General features: G+C 44.7%; 1 protein-coding gene across 3 annotated transcripts in view; it reads left to right on the top strand.

The window, feature by feature from the left end:
- astn2 (astrotactin 2) overlaps positions 1-23,468 on the top strand; it is a 1,763,595-nt gene that overhangs the window by 976,316 nt on the left and 763,811 nt on the right. For all 3 annotated transcript variants that reach the window (XM_078226657.1, XM_078226658.1, XM_078226656.1), the window contains one exon: positions 22,114-22,280. In XM_078226657.1, the coding sequence (XP_078082783.1) occupies positions 22,114-22,280 (167 nt within the window). The remainder of the gene's footprint in view (positions 1-22,113; positions 22,281-23,468) is intronic.

The following is a 23,468-nucleotide window of genomic DNA, read 5'->3' as shown; positions in this document are numbered from 1 at the left end:
AGCGCTTGCTTTGCCTTCCATATGTATGTCAGATTGTGTTAATTTATCTCTGACACTGCTCATCAGCAGAGTAAATAATGCTGATCTGTTTTCACGCAGGGCAATGAAGATCATTGCGCCTCCGTTTCCTGTGACATTTCTTAACAATAAATTCTCCTCATAGACGATATATTACTTGGATATTAATGTGTTTCCTTCGCAAAATGTCTATACTGATGAGGGCAGACTGATATAAGTGTGGTGCTTCAGGCTCAGAAAATGTATAAAATGCTACTGTTAAAAATGAATGTTATTCTCTGCTTGTTCTCATTTTCACCTGATGATTGTATTTGATGGGTCATTAAACTTCTGCGTAAAAGGAAAGCGCACTCATATTTCATTAGAAGTGCATTGTCCCAGAAGCACCTTATATCTTACCTGCTGTTTTATAATGTCATCTGTAAAACTGCAGGGCAATTTTGTCTTTTAACTCGGAGAGGCGATATCTGTCTTGTGTTCAGCCTTCACCCCTTTGAGGACTGAAAGACTTTTATGGTTTCCTCAGTAAAAATAAGCCAAATATTTCAGAATTGTGTGTGAATTCCTAATGAGTAGGGTCACAGAGTCAAAGCAATGCCGAGAAATGTTCTCCTTAATCCTACTTGACTGCCTTTTTTTTGCGATACAACAGATTTTCTACGCATTAGAAGGTGACTTAATATTGAAGCTGGAAAGCTCAAACTAAGAAAGTGGCAAGTTCGGTTACATTTAAGTAGCTCTGCTTTGAAAGGTTGAATGTACTCCATGCATATTATGCATCTCATTTAAAACTTTATCAGGCAAAAATGGAAGTACATTCCAACGTTCAGGCATATGTCTAACTTGCATGTCTTGTACTCTGGATGAGCAGCACAGTATTTGGCAGAGCATGTGTCAAGATTTGTGATGCTTGCATTGCTCGCAACTGTCTAGCTTCTCCTTATGCTTTACAGGAGTTTCTATGGAGGGATTCCTTGCCTCTTTTGCAAACACAGCATCTCTCTTGCTCTCCATCTCTTGCACTAAGACTTCCATTGCTGGGTTTAAGAGAAGCGTGGAGCACACTGTCTGCCTTTTGTGATACTAGTCCATGCTCTTCATACTCAGGCTGTCTTCCTGTCCTACTTGGGTGAGAGACTTGGGTGTACTCCTACATGGAACACAGAAGGTTAGCTTGCAGCTACAGCAAACAATTAGGAAGGCAAATGGCATGTTTACTTTAATTGCAAAGGATCTGGAGTAAAACAACAAGGAAGTCTTGCTATTATTGTAGAGAACTTTGGTGAGACCAAACCTGCAGGCCAGAGGAATATATCTCAGGAAGGCTATACTTGTCTTGCCTTGGAGACAGTACAATAAAAGTTCACTAGACTGGTTCCTACAATGAAAGAGTTGTCCTCTGATGAGAGGCGAGGTAACTTGGATATACAGGCTGGATTTCTCCCATGCCATCTGCCACTGGAATCCCAGTGGGCGGGGAGGGGGGAGAACCATGTAAAGGTCCATCAAAGTCAGGCGGGAATCTCCGGTTTGCAGGCGAGCGCGGCCGGAGAATCCCACCCATATACTCTCTGGACTTTAGAAGAAGAGAATTGGTCTCATTGAAACATAGAAGATTCTGAAGGGAATTGACAGGGTAGATGCAAAAAGATTGTTTTCCCCTGGCTTAGAATCTAGAACACGGGGACACAATCTCAGGATAAGAGCCCAACAATTTAGGAGTGAGACGAGGAGAAATTTCTTGATTCAGAGAATTGTGAATCTTTGGAATCCTGACCCTGGAAGGTTATGTCCAAAGCTGAAATAGATTTTTGAACTCTCAGGGAATCAAGGGAGCAAGCAGGGGATTGGCTATACTTATACTGAATGGTGGAGCAGGCTCAAAGGGCCATATGGTCTATTCCTATTCATTTTCCTGTGTCCCATATTCGAGCCAGAATGTATACTTTAAGAGTGGTAAGCTACCTTTAAGCACTGCAGACTGATTTCAAAACTTAGTCCCTTGTTGAGGAGCCCAGTCACCGAACTGTCCAATAAATTAGTAGGCATTATGATGTTTGCATGTTGCCTGCATTGAAAGAAACAGCCATGGGTTAACTGAACACCCTAAATTTCGTACCCATTTTCTATATATATAATTACCTCATTGGATATTGACGTCAACTGCGTTACTTTCTCGAGTCAACATCACATGTAGGCCAGACCAAGTGAGGATGGCAGATTCCCTTCCCTATAGGGGCATTAGGGAACCAGGTTGTTGATTCTCGTAAAAACCCATTTGACTTTTAATTCAAATTTTTCTTGAAATCTTGGCACAAATCTGCCGTGGTGAGATTTGAACCCAGGTCCCCAGAGCATTGCCCTGGGTCTCTGGGTTACTACTCCAGTGACAATGCCACTACGCCACCACCTCCTCTTGCCACTGACTGCAGTCATCTGCCATGCAGTTTTGTCAAGCAAATAGCCGCCAAACGAACGACCTCTAAAGGAAGAATGGGAAGCTTTTATTGAAAAAGTAATATTTGACATGGAGCCAAGAGCTGAAGTGTATTTATGCCTGCCCAACAACAATGCAGGCTGCTGCCCACTACTATTCATTACTCATCACAGCCACTCCACTCCTATCCACTCTTGGCCATGTCTATAGAAAATATCACCCACATTCATGGGAAATCGGCGTCACTGTCTGGCCAGCAATTATTGCTCATCTCTAGTTGCCCTTGGAGGGCAGTTGAGAGTCAACCACATTGGTATCGCTCTGGAGTCACATGTAGGCCAGACCAGGTAAGGACGGCAGATTTCCTTCCCTGAAGAACATTAGTGAACCAGATAGATTTTCTACAATCAACAATGGTTTCATGGTCATCAGTAGATTCTTAATTCCAGATATTTTTTATTGAATTCAAGTTCCACCATCTGTCGTGGTGGGATTCGAACCCAGGCCCCCAGAAACATGAGCTGAGTTTCTGGGTTAATAGTCGAGTGATAGTACCACTAGGCCATCACCTCTCCTTCTCATTTTGACTGTATGTTCTATTTTGTTGCACCATAACAAGGCCCCAACACCAAATCTAGCAACTGAGATTGTTTAATTGGGAAATCTAATTGAAGGGTCCAAGTCCAAGTAAAGAGACCATTAATGTTGATCAGAATGGAAGAGGAGATGAAATAAGTCAAGACAATATGCCTTCACCAGACTTTTGTTGAACTCTGAACATGTCACAAAAAAGCCAATACCACAGCAGAAATGTTGCGATGTAAAATTCAACCACAGAAAATGAATGCAACATAATCAAAATCAACAGTGCATGTTACCATCGAGATTGCAGTGATGCGATAAGAATTGAGCTTGGTTATTTCTTTTTGTCATGGAGCACAGATACAACCGATGTGCAGGTGGAAATTTTGGGCGGGATTTTATGGCCTCGCTCGAGCGAGACTGGAAATTCCCGCCCAGAGACAACAGACATTTCCTTTGTCCGCCTCTCGCCCACTGCAATTCCGTGGTATGCGAGGCAGTAGAATTCTGGAGCTTGTATCTGGGTTTGACTTTTTTAAAGTGATCATTTAAAGTTTATTTATTAGTGTCACAAGTAGGCTTACGTTAACACTGCAATGAAGTTACTGTGAAAATCTCCTCGTTGTCACACCTCCGGCGCCTGTTCGGTACACCTGAGGGAGAATTTAGCATGGCCAATGCACCTAACCAGCATGTGGGAGGAAGCCGCAGCACCCGGAGGAAACTCACGCAGACACGGGGGGAATGTGTGCAGACAGTGACCCGAGTCGGGAATCGAACCCGGGTCTCTGGCGCTGTGAGGCAGTAGTGTTAACCACTGTGCCGACGTGTTTGACACATTTCTGTCAGAGCCAAGATATCCAGATGTGGTGTCCAATGCTGCTCCTCAATCATGTGGCATTTCCTAAAACCAGTCCAACAGTTACAATACTTCCATTTGTAGTGCCTGCGCTCCCCTCTTTTCAATTAGGAATCCGTTATCGATGTGACTGTGGCATCCGTAAATAAGTTTCCAATTGCTTTGTCGATAGTGAAAGAAGAAAACAAATCCTTTAACTCATCCTTCACTTTAACTCATCAATTCACTTCTGTCTGTAGTTACCATCCACGTTATTATACATTTTGAACAGCACAACTTACAAAAACTGCTGTTTGTAACTACATCATCCACTTTGGCAGCTTATTTCAGAGCACTTAAGTGTTCTGCTTTTTTCCCTCTCTTTTTTCGTGATTATTATGATTACTTCAAATTAGATAGTGGTGTTCGTACTTTGATTATTACGCCAAGTCCTCTCTGCTAACATGTCAAGTCCTCCAACAGTGAGAAAGCTGATTGCTGTGAAAGTAAATGTCTTTCCAATTTAAAGAGTTTGCGCTCAGGAAAATTTTACAGTTTTTTTTTCTGATGATTTGACATACTAAAGTGCTCACGCTTCCTTTGAACAAGGTAATAATTGGCTGTTGTAAAAGTGTGCTATCGCAGTCAATAATTTTCTTAGCAGGGAATGGAACAGCCACAAATAACGAGCATCTATATTTGCTTCTAAAATTTTGTAGGCGATTCTCCCCCAAAAATTCTAAGTATTGAATTTGAGTAAAAACTGGAGTAAATCACGCTGTTTTTTTTTCAGTAGGATTTTCAAAATGAATCTCCCCCACACTGTGCGCTGCAGAGTGCCTCAGTGTGAATCACGCTGAAAATCAGAGGGAGTGGCCTATTCCCGCTGGACAGGCCAGCAGCATAGCGCTGAGCGGGCCACTGCGCATGTTCTGATGTGTCAGTGCTGAGATGGGCACATGCGCAGTATACCCGCACTGCCAGCCTCCTGATCGCTGGCCAACTTGACTGCTGACCAGCCCCATGACCCCTGCTGGCCCCCTGCCCCCCACAGCCCAATTTCTTTCCCCCCCCTCCCCTGACCATGGCCATCCCAGCCTTGACCCACCCCCAGCTCACCTCGATGGCCACCTGTACCCCGCCCCCACCCCCCCCACCCCCGCAGGCCCGAGCAGCCCCGAACACCCCCACACCCCCGTAGCCCCGATCGCTGGCCTCCCTCCCTCTGTCACTCAGTCCAAATGCAGAGCGGCAGCGGGAAACCTCACCGATTGCCTTGCACCCTGCTCCCTTGGCACTGCCCGATACCTGATGGGCAGTGCCAAGGTGCCCCCTGGCTACTGCCACTTTTCCCTTTGGGCAGTGCCAAGGGCCAGGCCCCCCCCCCCTTTCACTCCAGCGGGGTCGGGCTGCCAACTCCCCTCAAGTGGGGAGCAATACCAAACCCCGCTGGAAGGAAACACTCCCGGCGGGGCGGGGGGGAGGGGAGACACAAGCGGGCCCGAGACTTTAGTCCCGGACCCGCTAATGAGATTTAAAAGAGATGGTGATAAGGATTTGAATAATTTATGCAGCTCCACGTCCATTTCTGGCACAGAGCCGGAAATCCGGCTGCCGAAGACTCGTGGAGGTCGTGGCGCCCAGCGGGGAGCCGGTGAAAGGGCCTCCGCTCGAGTCTCCCAGCCCGCTGCACTACAAAAGCAGCACAGTGAGATGGGAGAAGCACCCCCATTGTGTTTACTGAAGGGAATGACAACCCTGTCTCAAACAAGACTTTCTGAATTTTTAATGTTTTAGCATGAATTCCGAAAACTGCAGGCTCCCCCAGTTTTGTGTAGATTTGAATCAACTCTGCATGTTTCTTGATTCCAAGTACTTATTTGTACTTGATGCATTGATTGACTTCAGTTTTCAACTAAAACTTTCAAATGCTCACTTCATTTAATTCACTTCCTTCTTTTACTTGGAGGTGCTGTTGCTTACTTGGATTTCATAGATCGCAGCTATAGCCTGGGTGGTCAGCAGGATTATTCAGACAGGAGTTAGTCCTGCCCTCACTAGTGGTTTTCTGTGTGTGGGAAAATTGTAAACCTGTCCCATTTGAGTCCAAAAACAGAAAATGCTGGAAAATCTCAGCAGGCCTGATAGCATCTATGGAGAGAGAATAGAGCCAGTGTTTCGAGTTAAGATGCCCCATACGCACAGCTTTGTTCTCATACACAGGGGATGAAGAGGAGTGGGGAAGTGATAGCCTAGTCGTATTATCACTAGATTATTAATCCAGGAAACTCAGCTCATGTTCTGGGGACCCGGGTTCGAATCCCGCCATGGCAGATGGTGGAATTTGAATTCAATAAAAAAATCTGGAATTGAGAATCTGCTGATGACCGTGAAACCATTGTTGATTGTTGGAAAAACCCATCTGGTTCACTAATGTCCTCTCGGAAAGCAAATCTGTTGTCTTTATCTGGTCTGACCTACATGTGATTTCAGAGCCACAGCAATGTGGTTGACTCTCAACTGCCCTCGGGCAACTAAGGGTGGGTAATAAATGCTAACCAGCCACGACACTCATTTCCCACGAATGAGTGAAAAAAAAAGTAATTTTCCCCCAGCCATCTGATCAACATTGACATTCCCAATCAAAGCTTTAATGCTCATGAATGGGAACTCTGGCTGATTTTTTCATAGAATCTTAGAATCCCTACAGTGCAGAAGGAGGCCATTCGGCCCATCAAGTCTGCACCAACCACAATCCCACCCAGGCCCTATTCCCTTAACTGCACATAATTCCCCTGCGATCTACCCCCTGACACTAGGGTAAATTTAGCATGGCCGAACAACCTAACCCGCAGATCTTTGGACTGTGGGAGGAAACCAGAGCATCTCGAGGAAACCTACGCAGATAAAGGGAGAACATGGAAACTCCACGTAGACAGTGACCCGAGCCGGAATTCAACCCAGGTTCCTGGTGCTGTGAGGCAGCAGTGCTAATTCCTTTGTTCCCTGTGTTTCTGAGGTGTAGCAAGAAGGATCAGTCACAGAATTACATTCCAGCAAAGTAGACGTCAGCTAGCCCATCATAGATCAAATTTGGGCTCCCTTAGCCACATGTGTCAGAACTGCAGTAGTGTGATGTATTTATGAGTAAACAATAGAAAGGGATAAAATGATCCTTTCTGAAAAACTTTTTAAAAATGAAGAATGCCAAACGACTTTTTTCCGACAGCCATCTCGTAATCCATTACTTCAAAATGGTGTTTGTTTTCATTCCACAGATTGTGTACGATGCACATCTTATTTAAATTGCACTTGGTGAGCTTGGTAACAAGGTGATGTGTAATTTATGTATATTTTTATAATTCATTCTTGGATTAAGGCGTCACTAACAAGGGGGGTGATCGGTGGGGGTGGGGGTTCCTGCTGCCACTCTGAATTTGGGCTGAGTGACAGAGGGAGGGAGGCCAGCAATTGGGGCTGACTATAAGTTGGGAGAGGGGAGTGTGCAGAGGGATCTGGGTGTCCTTGTGCACCAGTCGCTGAAGGTAAGCTTGCAGGTGAAGCAGGCGGTAAAGAAGTCAAATAGTATGTTGGCCTTCATTGCGAGAGGTTTTGAGCACAGGGGCAGGGATGTGTTGCTGCAATTATACAGGGCCTTGGTGAGGCCACACCTAGAATATTGTGTGCAGTTTTGGTCTCCTTTTCTGAGGAAGAGTGTTCTTGCTCTCGAGAGAGTGCAGCGAAGATTTACCAGGTTGATGCTCGGGATGGCAGGACTGATGTATGAGGATAGATTGACTAGGTTAGGATTGTTTTCACTGGAGTTCAGACGAATGAGGGGGGATTTCATAGAGACTCATAAAATTCTAACAGGACTGGACAGGGCAGATGCAGGGAGGATGTTCCCAATGGTGGGGGAATCCAGAACCAGGGGTCACAGTCTGAGGATTCCGGGTAAACCATTTAGGACGGAGGTGAGGAGACATTTCTTCACCCAAAGAGTGGTGAACCTGTGGAATTCATTGCCACAGGAAGTAGTTGATGCCAAAACATTGAATGTATTCAAGAGGCGGCTAGATATCACACTTGGAGCGAATGGGATCAAAGGTTATGGGGAAAAAGCAGGATTAGGCTATTGAGTTGGACGATCTAGCCGTTAACATAATGAATGGTACAGCGGGTTCCAAGGGCCAAATGGCCTCATCCTGTTCTTATCTTCTCTGTTTCTATGTCACTATTTATTCCCATTCCTTAATGGCTTTGAGAAGATTATGGCAAATCGTTGCCATGAACCACTGGAGCCCATATGATGAAGGTACTCTCAGAGTGCCGTTAGGAAGTGGGCTCCAGGATTTTGACATTGCAATGATGAAGGAATGCAGAAAAGCAATGAGACAAGTGATTAAAAATCAGAAGCATATTGTAATGAAAACAATTACCCTCTAATAATCCAGAAGTGGGGTTCTGAAAATTACAGCACAGGAACAGGCCTTTCAGTCTTCAAAGCCTGCACTGATCATGCTGCCAAAGAATTGTAGTGTGTAACTGTAAATTAATAATATTGTTGTGTCAAGGAGTTCTTTACCTGGAAAGAATGAGCAGTGTTATTAACTGTGTCATTTTATCATTGCCTGTATGAAATGCCTGTTAATGTTTCTGTAAATGTCACTAAGATCATTGTTTATGATCTGTCTCAGTGACACCATCAATACCGCGCCACTTAACTCCCTAATGGTTCCTCTCAGATGCATTGAACTGCAGGTCCCAGAGGTAATGGTACAGTTGTCTTGGCCCAGATCTGTTTCTTTCTAAATTGCTTGATAGTTTGTTATCTCCGTGAGCTAATCCAGAGTTCAACAACTTGGTGCTATTTTTCATGCCACAGTCAAGATCTTAGAATCTTAGAAACCCTACAGCACAGAAAGAGGCCATTCGGCCCATCGAGTCTGCACCGACCACAATCCCACCCAGGCCCTATCCCCATATCCTTACATATTTTCCCACTAATCCCTCTAACCTACGCATCCCAGGACACTAAGGGCAATTTTTTAGCATGGCCAATCAACCTAACCCGCAAATCTTTGGACTGTGGGAGGAAACCGGAGCACCCGGAGGAAACCCACGCAGACACGAGGAGAATGTGCAAACTCCACACAGACAGTGACCCAAGCCGGGAATCGAACCCAGGTCCCTGGAGCTGTGAAGCAACAGTGCTAACCTCTGTGCCACCGTGCCACCCCTTTTTTATAATTAAGGACCCCATGCACCCCGAACATACTCACTTCCATCTTCTTCCGTCGGGGAAAATCTGGAGCTGACTGTTTAAGGAATGGTAGAATTAACATCCTGATATAAGTGAATTGTCAGATCAGTATATCACATGAACATTGTATTCTCTTTGTTTAACCACATGCAGTATTTGGGGTGAGTATCACGCATACATTTAAGTTAGAAAAGTACATAATTTGACAAAGGAATGGAAGGATATGTTAAGATCAGGTGAACCAGGTGGCACAGTGGCTGGCACTGATACTTCACAGTGCCAGGCACCCAGGTTAAATTCTGGCCTCGGGTGACTGTCTGTGTGTAGTGGGCATGTTGTCCCCATTTCTGCGTGGTATTTTTCCGAATGCTCCAGTTTCCTCCCATGCTCCAAGGATGTGCAGGTTAGGTGGATTGGCCATGCTAAATTGCCCCTTAGTGTCAGGGGGTAAATACACGCGGCTACGGGATAAGGTCTGGGTGGGATTGTTGTCAATGCAGGCTCAATGGGCCGAATTGACTCCTTCTGTACGGTCGGGATTCTATGATTCTATTAGTAAGGGAGTGGAAGCTTGTATGGAGCATAAACGCAGGAATTAACCTGAGAAACTGGCCTATTTTTCATTGTAAATGTTGTGCACAATCTCACTGTGCCATAACCCTACATTCCTTGATAATATGGTAAAGCACACAAAATGCCACTGCTGCCTCCAGGTGGACTGAGGCACACCAACAAAAGGGGCACCTGTGAAAGCTGAATGCTTTGGTACATACAACCTGGCAAAGCGGTTTTGAGCTTGTTGTCCTTCTGTGACTTTCTTTAGCTGGTGTGGTATCTGGAATTAGGATTGCCAGACCCCGTTTTAAAGAGTCCTTTACTTTATGGACCAATATTTGAGGAAGTAGCCTAAGATGGTCACTCTCCTGAATTTAATTTTATCATGTGTTTAACATAATGTGATAAATGGACTTGCTGTGACCTGATAACAATTGGAAAATACATGCAGAAGGGAGTTGGTATCAAATTGGTCGTACAGCACATGCTCAACATCATTACATCATGACATCATCTAAAAATGAAGACTTGCGTTTATTTATATCTTTCTCTACCTCATGACATCCGAAGGTGCTTTACAGTCAATTAAATATATATTGCTGTGTAGTCGCTGTTGCAAAGGTGCCATCCATTTTGCTCACACAAACACCAAAGTGATGATGAGCAGATAATGATGCTGGTTGAAGAATAAATATTAGTTAGGGCATATGGGGAATTTCCCATTTCTTCTTTGAAATCGCACTGTGGGAACTTTTATGTCCACGTGCTAGGGTGGATGCTGTTTTGGTTTAGCTTCTCATCCCAAAAGACGGTGGCGCAGTGGTTAGCACTGCTGCCTCACAGCGCCAGGGACATGGGTTCAATTCCGGCCTCAGTCACTGTCTGTGTGGAGTCTGCACATTCTCCCCGTGTCTGCGTGGGTTTCCGCCAGGTGCTCTGGTTTCCCCCCACAGAGCAAAGATGTGTAGGTTGGGTTGATTGGCCATGCTAAATTGCCCCTAGTGTCAGGGGGATTAGCGGGGTAAATGTGTGGGTTTACGGGAATAGGCCCTGGGTGAGATTGTGGTTGGTACAGACTTGATGGGCCAAATGGCTTCCTTCTCTACAGTAGGGGTTCTATGATCTATGAAAAGATAACAGTTCTGACAGTGCAGCGCTCCTTCAGTATGAGAATAAACTGGACTCTTGCCTGTATTTTGGGCTTATGTCTCTGGAGTGGGTAGGTGACACAGTGGTTAGCACTGCTGCCTCACAGCTCCAGCGCCGTGGTTTTCATTCCGGCCTGGGCGACTGTGTGGGAGTTTGTACATTCTCCCCCGTGTCTGTGTAGGTTTTCTCCGGGTGCTCTAGTTTCCTCCCACAGTCCGAAGATGTACAGGTTAGTTGGATTGGCCATAGCAAATGTGTGGAGTTACAAGGATGTGGTGGGGGCATGAGGCTGGGTGGGATGCCCTTTCGGAGAGTCGGTGCAGGTTCAATGAGCCGAATGGCTTCCTCCTGCACTGTTGGGATTCTATAAGTCTTGAAACCACAACTTTCTGACTCCACGGCAAGCTCACTCCTATCAAGCCACAGCTGGCACCTACTAAAATTGTGAGGTACAAAACGCATATGGGACAGAATCATATTGGCAAATCACATTGACTTGGCAGCATGATATCATGGCAGCAATAACTGCCCATATTTCAATGCCACCACTTCTGTGAGGAACAATTAGACTGGCAGCAACCAGAGGGGTCAAGGGAAATAATGTTCAAATTAATTCCACCCGTTTTAGCTTCATCTAGCTTCAGGCTATGGAAGGGTCTTTGGCCAAAAATCGATCGGAGACCAGTTTAAAACAACTGCACACATGCAAGCTTATTGATGTGCAGCCTTTTCCTTGTTCTGGCTGCTGTGGAAATCAATTTGCGACATGAACAGGGTAGGTTCTGCTGCACTGAAGCCCTGAGGCAATATTACAAGACTGCCTGGTGGAACAATTAAGCAGAATGAAAGTGACATACTCTGGGTTCTGGTGAAGATTGCTTCAGGAAGGAGGTCAACACTGATTTGGTGGAGGTATTTTCTGACAAGTCCAGAATTTTACCAGAACAGCGAGAGCTACACTTGGCATTTGTTTCTCTGCCAAGTTTAAAGAGTAGGGCCACTGAACCAAAACATATCATAAAGCATAAAAACAAATAGCCTGCGGGACACAGTGAACGATCTAATCGCTTCATAAGGCATTTACATTTTGTGGGCTGGGACCACATTCCGAAGCTTCATTGGATCTCAGCAGGAGTGCTTGATGCTATCATGAGGAGCAGGATGAAAAATGATTGAAAACACTGTTAGTCTATAATATGGTGTCTGTTTACACAGCAGAAAAATACTGTATTAAGAAGGGTTCATTTGGATCAAAAATTACTTCCTTTGAATATGAATATCATCTCATAACTACAGCAAAGTTATCAGTCTCTTTCTGCGTTTCATACAGGCTGAATTTAGTGCCTCTCCTGAGCTTATGTTTTTTTTGTATTTTTATCCTGCACCCCATCGTCAATATTTATGATTCCAAAGATGTGCGGGTTAGGTTGATTGGCCATGCTAAAAATTGCCCTTAGTGTCCTGAGATGCGTAGGTTGGAGGGATTAGTGGGTAGATATGGGGGTAGGGACTGGGTGGGATTGTGGTCGGTGCAGACTCGATGGGCCGAATGGCCTCTTTCTGTACTGTAGGATTTCTATGATTTCTATGATTCAAAATTTCCAAAGTGATTTTCAGTTGAGTATTAATGGCTCTAAATACCCAATGAAGGCATGCGCGAACTACCACTTTAAATACCGGGTGGCACAGTAGTTAGCACTGCTGCTTCACAGCGCCAGGGACCTGGGTTCGATTTCCGGCATGGGTCACTGTGTGGAATTTGCGTGTTCTCCCCAAAACTGCCTGGGTTTCCTCCGGGTGCTCCAATTTCCTCCCACAGTCTGAAAGACGTGCTGGTTCGGTGCATTGTCCATGCTAAATTCTCCCTCAGTGTACCCGAACAGGTGCCAGAGTGTGGCCACTTGGGGATTTTCACAGTAATTTCATTGCAGTGTTAATGTAAGCCTACTTGTGACTAACAAATAAACTTTAATATGGATTGTGTTCGTATGGAAGCTTCTGAAGCAAACTTTGATTTATTTAAATTAACACTAACCAGGTGGCTAAGGTGACCACCAAAGGTTAGGTGACTTCTGCAAATTCAAAACGGGTTCATGTCAAGTTTCTGGAAAGGTGCTTATTGCATCACCCAAGGTGATGATGACATGGTCCCTGCATTCCTCTTGAATAGACATGCCCAGACAGCACATCTTTGGGGAGTTTGCACATACTTTACTCTAAACTCAGAATTGATGGACTACTCGACTTCAGCACAGGGATTTTAGTGCCTCACTCATCCTGAAACCGTAAAATCCCACCCGAGGTCAACAGACCTTCCCACTGTCCATCCCCCTTGCCTGCTCCGATTCCCGTGGAGGCAGGGCAGTAAAATTCCGGCCCAGGTTTCTAAATTTTCAGCTCAAATTTCCTGCAAGAAAAATTGCAGGAAAATATTATCCACAAGTGAGTGTGAAGACCCACTATCTATCTCCATTGGCGAGCAATGCCTTTCAGCCATTCTGGGTGGACAATAGCAGTTAATCATGTGACCAAAATTAGCTTCTGGAGTCTTCTTCACTTCACTTAACCATTTACTCCAATTGAGGGTCTTGGGGTGTCGGAGTCTATCCCAGCAGACACTGGATGTTAGGCGGGGGTCCACCCAGGGTGGGATGCCAGTCCATCACTGCACATACACACATGCACACGTATCCCAGTTGGACTGTGGGAGGACACTGACGCACCAGGCGAAACCCCACCCGGACAGAGTGAGAACACACAAACTCCGAGGCTGGAATCGAACACGGGTCCCTGGTGCTGTGAGGCAGCAGCACTGACCACTGTGCCACCATGCTGCCCGCTTCTCATACCAAAAATGTTTTATGATCTAAAGATCGAGAGCAGCCTGCAAAGAACACCACTGTGGAATAGTAGCTGCAGACTAACGCAGTAACAGCAAAGCCTTTTTTTTAAAGCTTGGAGGCTGCTACATATTAAAAAGCCTCCAAGCCCCTCATTCCAAATCCAAGTCCATCCAAGTAAAGAAACTGGATCTGCTGATAGGAAAATCACAAGTGCCTAATTTAGTAACCTGTGAACATTTATCTCTTCAATGAAATCCTGAAATAATCCTGACATCCAACCTCAGCAATTTTAATTGAACTAAACTATGAGTGAAAAAAAGCCTTCTTTCTTTGCTGGGTTCGCAATGACTGTTCTCCTGCAGCCAGCCAGATACATCAACTGTGAACTATTCTTCTCATGATGTGGAGAACAGATAACTACTCCATCTGACGAAGGGGCATCGCTCCAAAAGCTTATGGTATTTGCTACCAAATAAACCTGTTGGACTTTAACCTGGTGTTGTGAGACTTCTTACTGAACTATTCTTCTGTCAGAACTTATCAAAAAATACTAATCTCTTGGACTGTATCTTCCATGTATGTGTAAGTGTGAGCAATGTAGCACTTAGACTTTTGGGGTGAATACATGAATAAACAACCTTCTTCATTTAAACCCACAAAAGCTTGCTGCTGTTATTTAAATTGACCACACAATCTGGAGGCTAAGAAACACAAGTATCACCCTGTCCAAAAAACACACTGATTGCAGACAGTAAGGGAAAGGGTTACAGGTGTATTAGTTTTCTTCCGATCCTATCCATGACCGTATCCAAATAATTGAGTTAATGTTAGGCTGTAGATCCTTTACTGTGCACTGAGCGATGCTTGTTAGACTGCTTTTATACATTTAACACTGAGTGGTGAGTGTTGAAGGAGCTGTTGAAAAGATCTAAGATGTGCAATTCAGGAACAAAAGTCTTGTTTTTTTTTAAAGAAATGGTTCCAAAGATCATGAAGTTCTGTTTAGAACATGAAGGTTGTTTAGCCACTCAAATCATTGAACTACCATGTTAAGGTTGTCTACAACAATATCTTGCATTAATATGTTATTCTTCCTGTACAGGAAGATTGTTCAGAGCACATAAGTAGCATGGACTTTTACTTGATTGGCAGAAATGTTCCAAGTTCCATCTGGGGATTAAAGGGTCATGTCGCAGCTACGATAGGGGAAGATGAACGTGGTTTGTGGGATGAATGGGCTAATAGGTCTTTGGTGTTCATTTATTTCCTTATCTTGCTCAGTATGCAGTCATTTTAATCCTTTTTCTTCCAGCTCCCACTCTCTTCTCCCCGTTAAGAAGACAGGTTTAGATCAGTTTGAATCCTGACTCTCAACAGAATTAATTTTAAGTAATAATTTCTTTCGTTTCCATGCCAACTATGTAATTGAAAAGCGCACTTATAATTTTAAAGCGGGCCAGTTGGAGTTGGCTTTTGATTTGAATCAGTTCCTGAACAGGTAAATCAGAACATGTCTGCTTGCTTCAAGACTGAATTAATACCGTCATTGAGCTGGACAACAACATAATATGCCGTACCTTACTCAATACTTTCCTAATAAACTATTTCATTAGGAAGGAATGACAACTAATTATGGATTCTCAGCAAAGAACCACAGCAGAATAGATTGCGGGTCATAAAATTGGAGCTACACTGGGCCCTTCTTTCTCCCTTACTGAGATGACAAATTAATCTTAACTAGTAAGCTTGAGTTACAGAGAGACTGATAATTCTCTATCCAGGCAGTATAATTTTCTGTCCTGTTCATTATCTACATCACATCATGCCAATTTGTTGCCTCTCTCATTCTGGTTTAAATCCAATTCTGTCGTGACTTATGATGCCACTGTCTTTCCAATTTTTAAAAACGTGTTAGCCCCTTGATTATACTTGAGCTAATAGCATTAAAATAACACCCATGTAAAAGTCTTGGGTTTGGTTTCTAAGTGGGAAATTTTAGTAATGTCAGTAGGATTTTTTGTTTTGGTTTGAGAGGCTACGCCAGCATTTATTGCCCATCCCTAATTGCCCTTCAGAAGGTGGCAGTGACCTGCCTCCTTGAACCGCAGCAGTCCCTGGGGTGTAGGTATACCCACTGTGCTGTTATGGAGGGAGTTCCAGGGTTTTGACCCAGTGACAGTGAAGGAATGGAGATGTATTTCCAAGTCAGGGTGGTTAGTGACTTGGAGCAGGATTTGCAGGTAGTGGTGTTTCCACGTGTCTGCTAATAACTCAATGGCCAAAATCTTTTCGCCTGTTGGATGCACACATTTGGCGGGAAGCAGGCACGAAATGCATTTCTGGCCGCACTCGGCCCTGGAAAGCAATTTTGTCCTAGCTGGCCAATTAACAGGCAGCCAGTGTGAAACATGCTGAAAAAGGCTCAGTGCTGCCGGTGAGGACGGGTGCTTACAAAAGACAGGCTGCGGCTTAGTGCTTCTATTGGGGTCCCTCAAGATGCGCAGCCACCATGAAGCTGTCTCGGGGAGCTGCTGATCTTTATAAATTAAATGCTTAATTAAATAGAAAAGTGTGAGGTTATGAACTTTGGTAGGAAGAATAGAGGCGTAGACTATTTTCTAAATAGGGAGAGAATTCAGAAATCGGAAGCGCAAAGGGACGTGGGAGTCCTAGTTCAGGATTTTCTAAAGGTTACGTTGCAGATTGAGCTGACAGTTAGCATTCATTTTGGGAAGACTAGAATACAAAAGCAGGGATGTACTGCTGAGGCTTTATAAGGCTCTGGCCAGACCACATTTGGAGTAATGTGAACAATTTTGGGCCCTGTATCTGAGGAAGAATGTGCTGGCCCTGGAGAGGGTCCAGAGGACGTTCACGAGAATGATCCGGGAATGAAAAGCTAGACATATGAGGAGCATTTGAGGACTCTGGGTCTGTAGTCAATGGAGTTTAGAAGAGTGAGGGGGATCGCATTGAAATGTACAGAACACTGAAAGGCCTGGATAGAGTGGACGTGGGGAAGATGTTGGAGAGACTAGGATCCGAGGACACTGCCTCAGAATAGAGGGACAACCCTTTAGAACCAAGAAGAGGAGGAGTTTCTTCAGCCAGAAGGTCACTGAATATATTTAAGACAGAGATAGAAAGGTTCTTGATGGGTAAGGGGAACAAAGGTTATGGAGAAAAGGCAGAGGAATGGGGTTGAGAAACTTATCAGCCATGATTGAATGACAGAGCAGATACGATGGGCCGAATGGCCTAATTCGGTCCCTGTATCTTATGGCCTATAAGGACGGTATGGTGGCACAGTGGTTAGCACTGTTGCCTCACAACGCCAGGGATCCAGGTTCGATTACTGGCTTGGGTCATTGTGCGCAGTTTGCATGTTCTCCCCGTGTCTGCGTGGGTTTCCTCCCACAGTCCGAAAGACATGCTGGTTAGGTGCATTGGCCATGCTAAATTCTCCCTCAGTGTACCTGAACAGGTGACGGAGTGTGGCGACTGGAGGATTTTCACAGTAACTTCATTGCAGTGTAAGCCTACTTGTGACACTAATAAATAAAGTTTAAACTTTTATGAAAAAATGCAGCAAACTGTGTAGGGGTAGCACATTTAAACACAAAGCTCACAAACCAGACACATTTTTAAATTTTACTTCAGCCCTGACATTTCACCCACCCCAGGATCAAGGCTGTAGCTAAAACTGCCTGACCAATCAGCACACCTGCCAACTATAAAAGTAGATGCGTTACATAAAATAGCTTTCAATTGGCCCTTAATGGGCTTAATTGCCTGCTTATTTGTCGGCGGGCCTGCTTCCAATTTTCACGCACGGCCTTCTTCCGACTGAAATATCTCGTGAGGGCATGATGACATCAGGACGCGCACCTGACATTTTCTCATATGATTTCACCTGCTTCTGGGTCAGGCACGTTACCCATCTGAGCAATGTAAAATTCTGACCAATGATTTTGGTGAACTTAAATATCAATATGAATGACAAGCTATTCACAATGACATCTCCATTTCTGAAAGGAGCCAAACGTCTGGGCAGTCAGGAACAACAAGAAAACAGGAGCTGGAGTAGACTATATGGCTCTTGCAGTCTGCTCCACCATTTAATCTGACCATGACTATTCTTGGGGTTCAACTCCATTTCCTTGCCTTTTCTTCATATCCCTTGATCCTGCAAGAGAGCATAAATGTGTCTATCTCAGCCTTGAGTGTATTCAGTGATGGAGTATTCACTACCCACTGGGGCAGAGAGTTCCAAAGATTCACAACAAAATAATTTCTCCTCATCTCAATCCTAAATGATCAGACCCTTATCCTGAGACTCTGGCCCTGATTCCCCAAAGGGTAGAAACAATCTCTCAACATTGACCCTGTCAAGTCCCGTCAGTATCTTATACATTGCAATAAAATCGACTTTGATTCTTCTAAACTCCAGAGAAAATAGACCTAATTTTCTCAACTCTCATTGTAGGACAGCCCTCTCATCCGATAGACCCATTTAGTGGACCTTCACAGTACCTCCAAAGCTAGCATGGTGGCACAGTGGTTAGCACTGCTGCCTCACAGTGCCAGGGACCTAGGTTTGATTCCCAGCTTGGGTCACTGTGTGGAGTTTGCACGTTCTCCCTGTCTCTGCGTGGGTTTCCTCAGGGTGCTCTGGTTTCCACCCACAGTCCGAAAAGACGTGCTGGTTAGGTACATTGGCCATGCTAAATTCTCCCTCAGTGTACCCGAACAGGCGCCGGAGTGTGGCAACTAGGGGATTTTCACAGTAACTTCATTGCAGTGTTAATGTAAGCCTACTTGTGACACTAATAAATAAACTTTAACTTTAAAACTCAAAGTATATATTTTCTTAAATATGGAGACCAAAACTGCACACAGTACTCCAGATGTGATCTCACTAAAATTATCTACAACTCAAGCAAGACGTCTTTATCCCTCATGTTATGGGGAACAGGCCAGGATTGGGTGGGGAGGAGGTGGGCTGGGCACAAGACATATTTTACGTACCTCCCTGCCGAAAACACACCTGGCAGGTGGGTGCTGTAGCTCCCCGCCCAATGATTCAGGTTAGTCATCAAAACTCTGATTATGAAGTCGCTTTCTACACCGTAGCTTCCCGAGCTCATGTGGATTTCCAGTGTTTGCTGCTTTTATTCGAGTTTTTCAGCATCCATAGTGTGTTGCTTTTGTGCAGTAAATGATAATTGCAGCTGGAATATTGCCTGGGGATATGATTCAATCTCTCTGTGTGCTAATCAATTGATGACAGCTTCTGCTTGTGAAATTTTTGTAATTGGGACTTCACTCGTAGGGTGCCAACTGGTACATTTTACTTCCTGCAAACGATTGCGTGGGACATCACTGCTGTTGATAAACATGAATCGAGCAGCAGGAAAGGTTACACGGCTTCTATATACTTAAGTGATTCTGCAAAGTGTCCGTGACAAATTAGAGAATGTGACAGTGCAAGGAGTGTCCACCTTTTACTTTTCCTTCCTTAAGTGGTTTTCGTCTTCCTTGCCGACGCTTCGAGATTCCACATAAATGTTTTCTCAGCCATCTGATGATCGAGTTGTCATAAAAAAATGCATTATGTGCGTGTAGATCCTGAGCTGTGTTAGATTTATGGAACTGTTCAGCCCTGGCTTTCATAAATCAGCACAAGAGCTTCGAACGACCATTCAGAACATATTGACATCATGGCAACCCAACTGCCATTCCCTTCCTGTACACTTGTCTCAGTATATTAAGTTTATTTATTAGTCACAAGTCAGGCTTACATTAACACTGCAACGAAGTTACTGTGAAATTCCCCTAGTCGCCACCTGTTCGGGTCAATGCACCTAACTAGCACGTCTTTCAGACTGTGGGAGGAAACCAGAGCACTCGGAGGAAACCCACACAGACACAGGAAGAATGTACAAACTCCGCACAGACAGTGGCCCAAGCCGGGAATTGAACCCGGGTCCCTGGCGCTGTGAAGCAGTAGTGCTAACCACTGTGCCACCGTGCTGCCCTTTGTGCTTGGTGACCAGGTAAGGCTCATGGTCTTGGTGATATTGTTGACCAGGCAAGGCTGGAAAGATCAGTGCATTTTCCTGACAGTTTGGTGGCAGGGTGGCACAGCGGTTAGCACTGCTGCCTCACAGCCCCAGGGACCCAGGTTCGATTCCCGGCTTGGGTCACTGTCTGTGCGGAGTCTGCACGTTCTCCCCATGTCTACGTGAGTTTTCTCCGGGTTATCCGGTTTCCTCCCACAGTCCAAAAGGCGTGTTGGTTAGGTGTATTGGCCATACTAAATTCTCCATCAGTGTACCCGAACAGGCACCGGAGTGTGGCAACTAGGAGATTTTCAGTGACTTCATTGCAGTGTTGATGTAAGCCTACTTGTAACACGAATAAATAAACTTTAAAAACCGCTGCTTATGCTGTCTGCTTTTCCAAGGCAGGGGGAAGTGTAGACGGAGTCAATGGATGGGAAGCTGGTCTGCGTGATGGACTGGACTATGTTCACCGTGTACTCCGGTTTCCTCCCACAGTCCGAAAGATGTGCTGATTAGGTGCTAAATTCTTCCTCAGTGTACCCGAATAGGCGCCGGAGTGTGGCCACTCGGGGCTTTTCACAGTAACTTCATTATGGTGTTAATGTAAGCCTACTTGTGACACTAATAAATAAACTAAAAAGAAATAGGTAAATTCATAGATTGAGGAAACAGATTTTTAAAATTCTTTCATGGGACATGGGCATCGCTGGCAAGGCCAGCATTTGTTGCCGATCCCTAATTGCCCTCAAACTGAATGGAATTTTAAACATCAATCACATTGCTGTGGATCTGGAGTCACATGTAGGCTGGACCAGGTAAGGACGATAGATTTCTTTGCCTAAAAAATATCAGTGAACCAGATGGGATTTTGCAATAATCAACAATGGTTTCATGCTCATCATTAGACTTTGAATTCCAGATTTTTATTGAATTCAAGTTTCAACATCTGCCATGGTGAGATCTGAACCTGGATCCCTCGAGCAGACCTGGGGTTTCTGGATTGCTACTTCAGTGACAATACCACTACGCCACCATCTCCCACTGAGGATGTATAACAATATTATATGTAAAGAGCATGAATACTGCAAGACTGACATGGAGTTACATTCATTGGTTCTCTCCAATCAAAGACCATCACGACGAGATGTTGCTCAGAAATCGAGACCATTATTGCACACTGGTGAAAGAAACAAAACTAATCGTGACTGCCGGGAGATTTTCTGTTTTTTTTCAACATTGACCTCCTCAGCCCCCTAGTCCCACCTTGCAAGAACTCCAACACATCTCAAGCTCATCCTATTCCACAGGGGTCCCTATTTGTCATTCACATGAATTGACAACCTCATCAAGTTCCCTTACCTCTTCAGCTTTATAATTCCTGTTCTCATCCTCAGATCTCGCCCCAATCTGGCTTCATCCTGTCTCTTCCCCCATGATTACTCTGGTGTTCTCTGCTCGTCCAGTTATGGTCCACCGTGTGTCCCATCCTCCCATCTCCATCGTTGGCTCCTGAGTTTTCAGCCTTTTTGCCTGAAAGCTCCCAAATATTCTTTACCAACAAGGGGAGACGGTGACGTAGTGGTATTGTCACTGGACTAGTAACCCAGGGTAATACTCTGGGAACCTGGGTTCAAATCCCACCATAGCAAATGGTGAAATTAAAATTCAGTAAAAATCTGGAATTAAAAGTCTAATGATGAGCATGAAATCATTGTCAATTGTCGTAAAAACCCATCTGGTTCACTAATGTGAATCTTTCAACATCAATTCTGTCCAATTTTTCTAAAGAACAGAGAAAAGTACAGCATAGGAACAGGCCTTTTGACCCTCCAAGCCCGTGCCAATCATGATGCCCGAACTAGCTAAAATCAAAACCGTTTGCCCTTACTCGGTCCGTATCCTTCTATTCCCTTCCTTTTCAGGTACTCTTAAATGTTGCTAAGTGCCTGCTTCGACCACCTCCTCTAGCAGCGTGTTCCAGGCACCCACCTCTCGCTGTATGAAAAACTTCCCCCACACATCTCCCTTAAACTTTCCCCCTCTCACCTCTGAACCTGTGCCCCCTTGTAATTGACACTTGCACCCTGGGAAAAAGCCTCCGACTATCCACCCTGTCTGTGCCTCTCATAATTTTGTAGACCTATATCAGGTCTCCCCTCAGCCACTGTATTTCCAGTGAAAACAATCCTCGTTTAATTCAACCTCTCCTCATAGTGAATGCCCTCTAGACCAGGCAACATTCTGATGAACCTTCTTTGCATTCTCTCCAAAGCTTCCATGTCCCTCTGGTAGTGTGGTGTCCAGAACTGCATGCAATATAAAATAATGAAGTCTAAATTCCAGCAACTTTTCTCTCTTTTCAGTGTCCAGTGGGTCTGAGACCTATGAGAGACGATTCTGGTTGCTTTGACTACACCAAAGGCATTGACTGTTCGGATGGGTTCAATGGAGGCTGTGAGCAACTCTGCTTACAGCAGACGGTGCCATTGACTGAAGACCCCTCGTCCAATAATATTCTTATGTTCTGTGGGTAAGTACAGGTTTAAGCATTCACAGAAACTTGGCTCTCATTTCTTTGAGAAACAGGTATATATTATATGTATTATATTTATTATACACAGCCATATTGATTCCTTGATTTCATTGTACAAAATCACAATTGGTTTTATTATAATCTTAATGAAGCAGTTCTATAATTGGCAACTTTTTTCATTTGTTGCGGAGACAAAAAGTCTTGGGGTAGTTTTTGAAAAAATCCATGAAGCCATAGGGTCTTTCTGCCCTCTCTCCAGTTTCTCCTGTTGCCGTAGCGATGGGAGAGGGCATGTACTGGGAACCAACTCAAGCTGGATGACCTGAGGAACATCAGCAAAGTGAGTCGTGTATTATTGAAATTTATCTTTTGTTTACTGCTTTCCAGAAACATTTTAATTTCTTCCACATTTTATCATAGCTAGATTCCTCCACAGCTGTGCCAGTGCTCAAGGTATCCAGGCCAATGTGATGACCCAGGACAGGAAATGTGGGTCAGCCTGTGTCCAGACATGTGCTGCTCCTGTCTCAGTTCATAATGATCAATCATAGAAACCCTACAATGCAGAAGGAGGCTATTCGGCCCATTGGGTCTGCACCAACTCTCTGACAGAGCACCTTACCTAGGCCCTGTCCCTGTGCTGCTAAGTATTTACCCCTAACCTACACATCTTGGAATGTGAAGGGGCAATTTAGCATGGCCAATCCACCTAACCTGCAAATCTCTGGACTGTGGGAGAAAACCGGAGCACCCAGAGGAAACCCACGCAGACATGGGAAGAATGTGCAAACACCGCACAGTCAGCCAAGGCTGGAATTGAACCCGGGTCCCTGGCGCTGTGAGGCAACAGTGCTAACCATCATGCCACCCCTAATGAACAGGAACTTTTTCCCTACAATCTAAACATCTTGACAGAGTTAGGGAGGGAATTGCATCTATTTTTTTCATCAACTGGCAGAAAGGAGGAATGTTCAGCTCTTGCTGACATATCCGTGTTGATGTGGAGATGCCGGCGTTGGACTGGGGTAAACACAGTAAGAAGTTTAACAACACCAGGTTAAAGTCCAACAGGTTTATTTGGTAGCAAAAGCCACAAGCTTTCGGAGCCTTAAGCTCCTTCTTCAGGTGAGTGGGAATTCTGTTTTCGCCCGCAGCCCAAAGATCATAGAATCATAGAAATCATAG

The sequence above is a fragment of the Mustelus asterias genome, chromosome 13, assembly GCF_964213995.1.
Source record: "Mustelus asterias chromosome 13, sMusAst1.hap1.1, whole genome shotgun sequence".
Taxonomy (NCBI): domain Eukaryota; kingdom Metazoa; phylum Chordata; class Chondrichthyes; order Carcharhiniformes; family Triakidae; genus Mustelus; species Mustelus asterias.
Note: the sequence above shows the minus strand (reverse complement) of the source record. Positions and strands in the feature narration are given on the sequence as shown.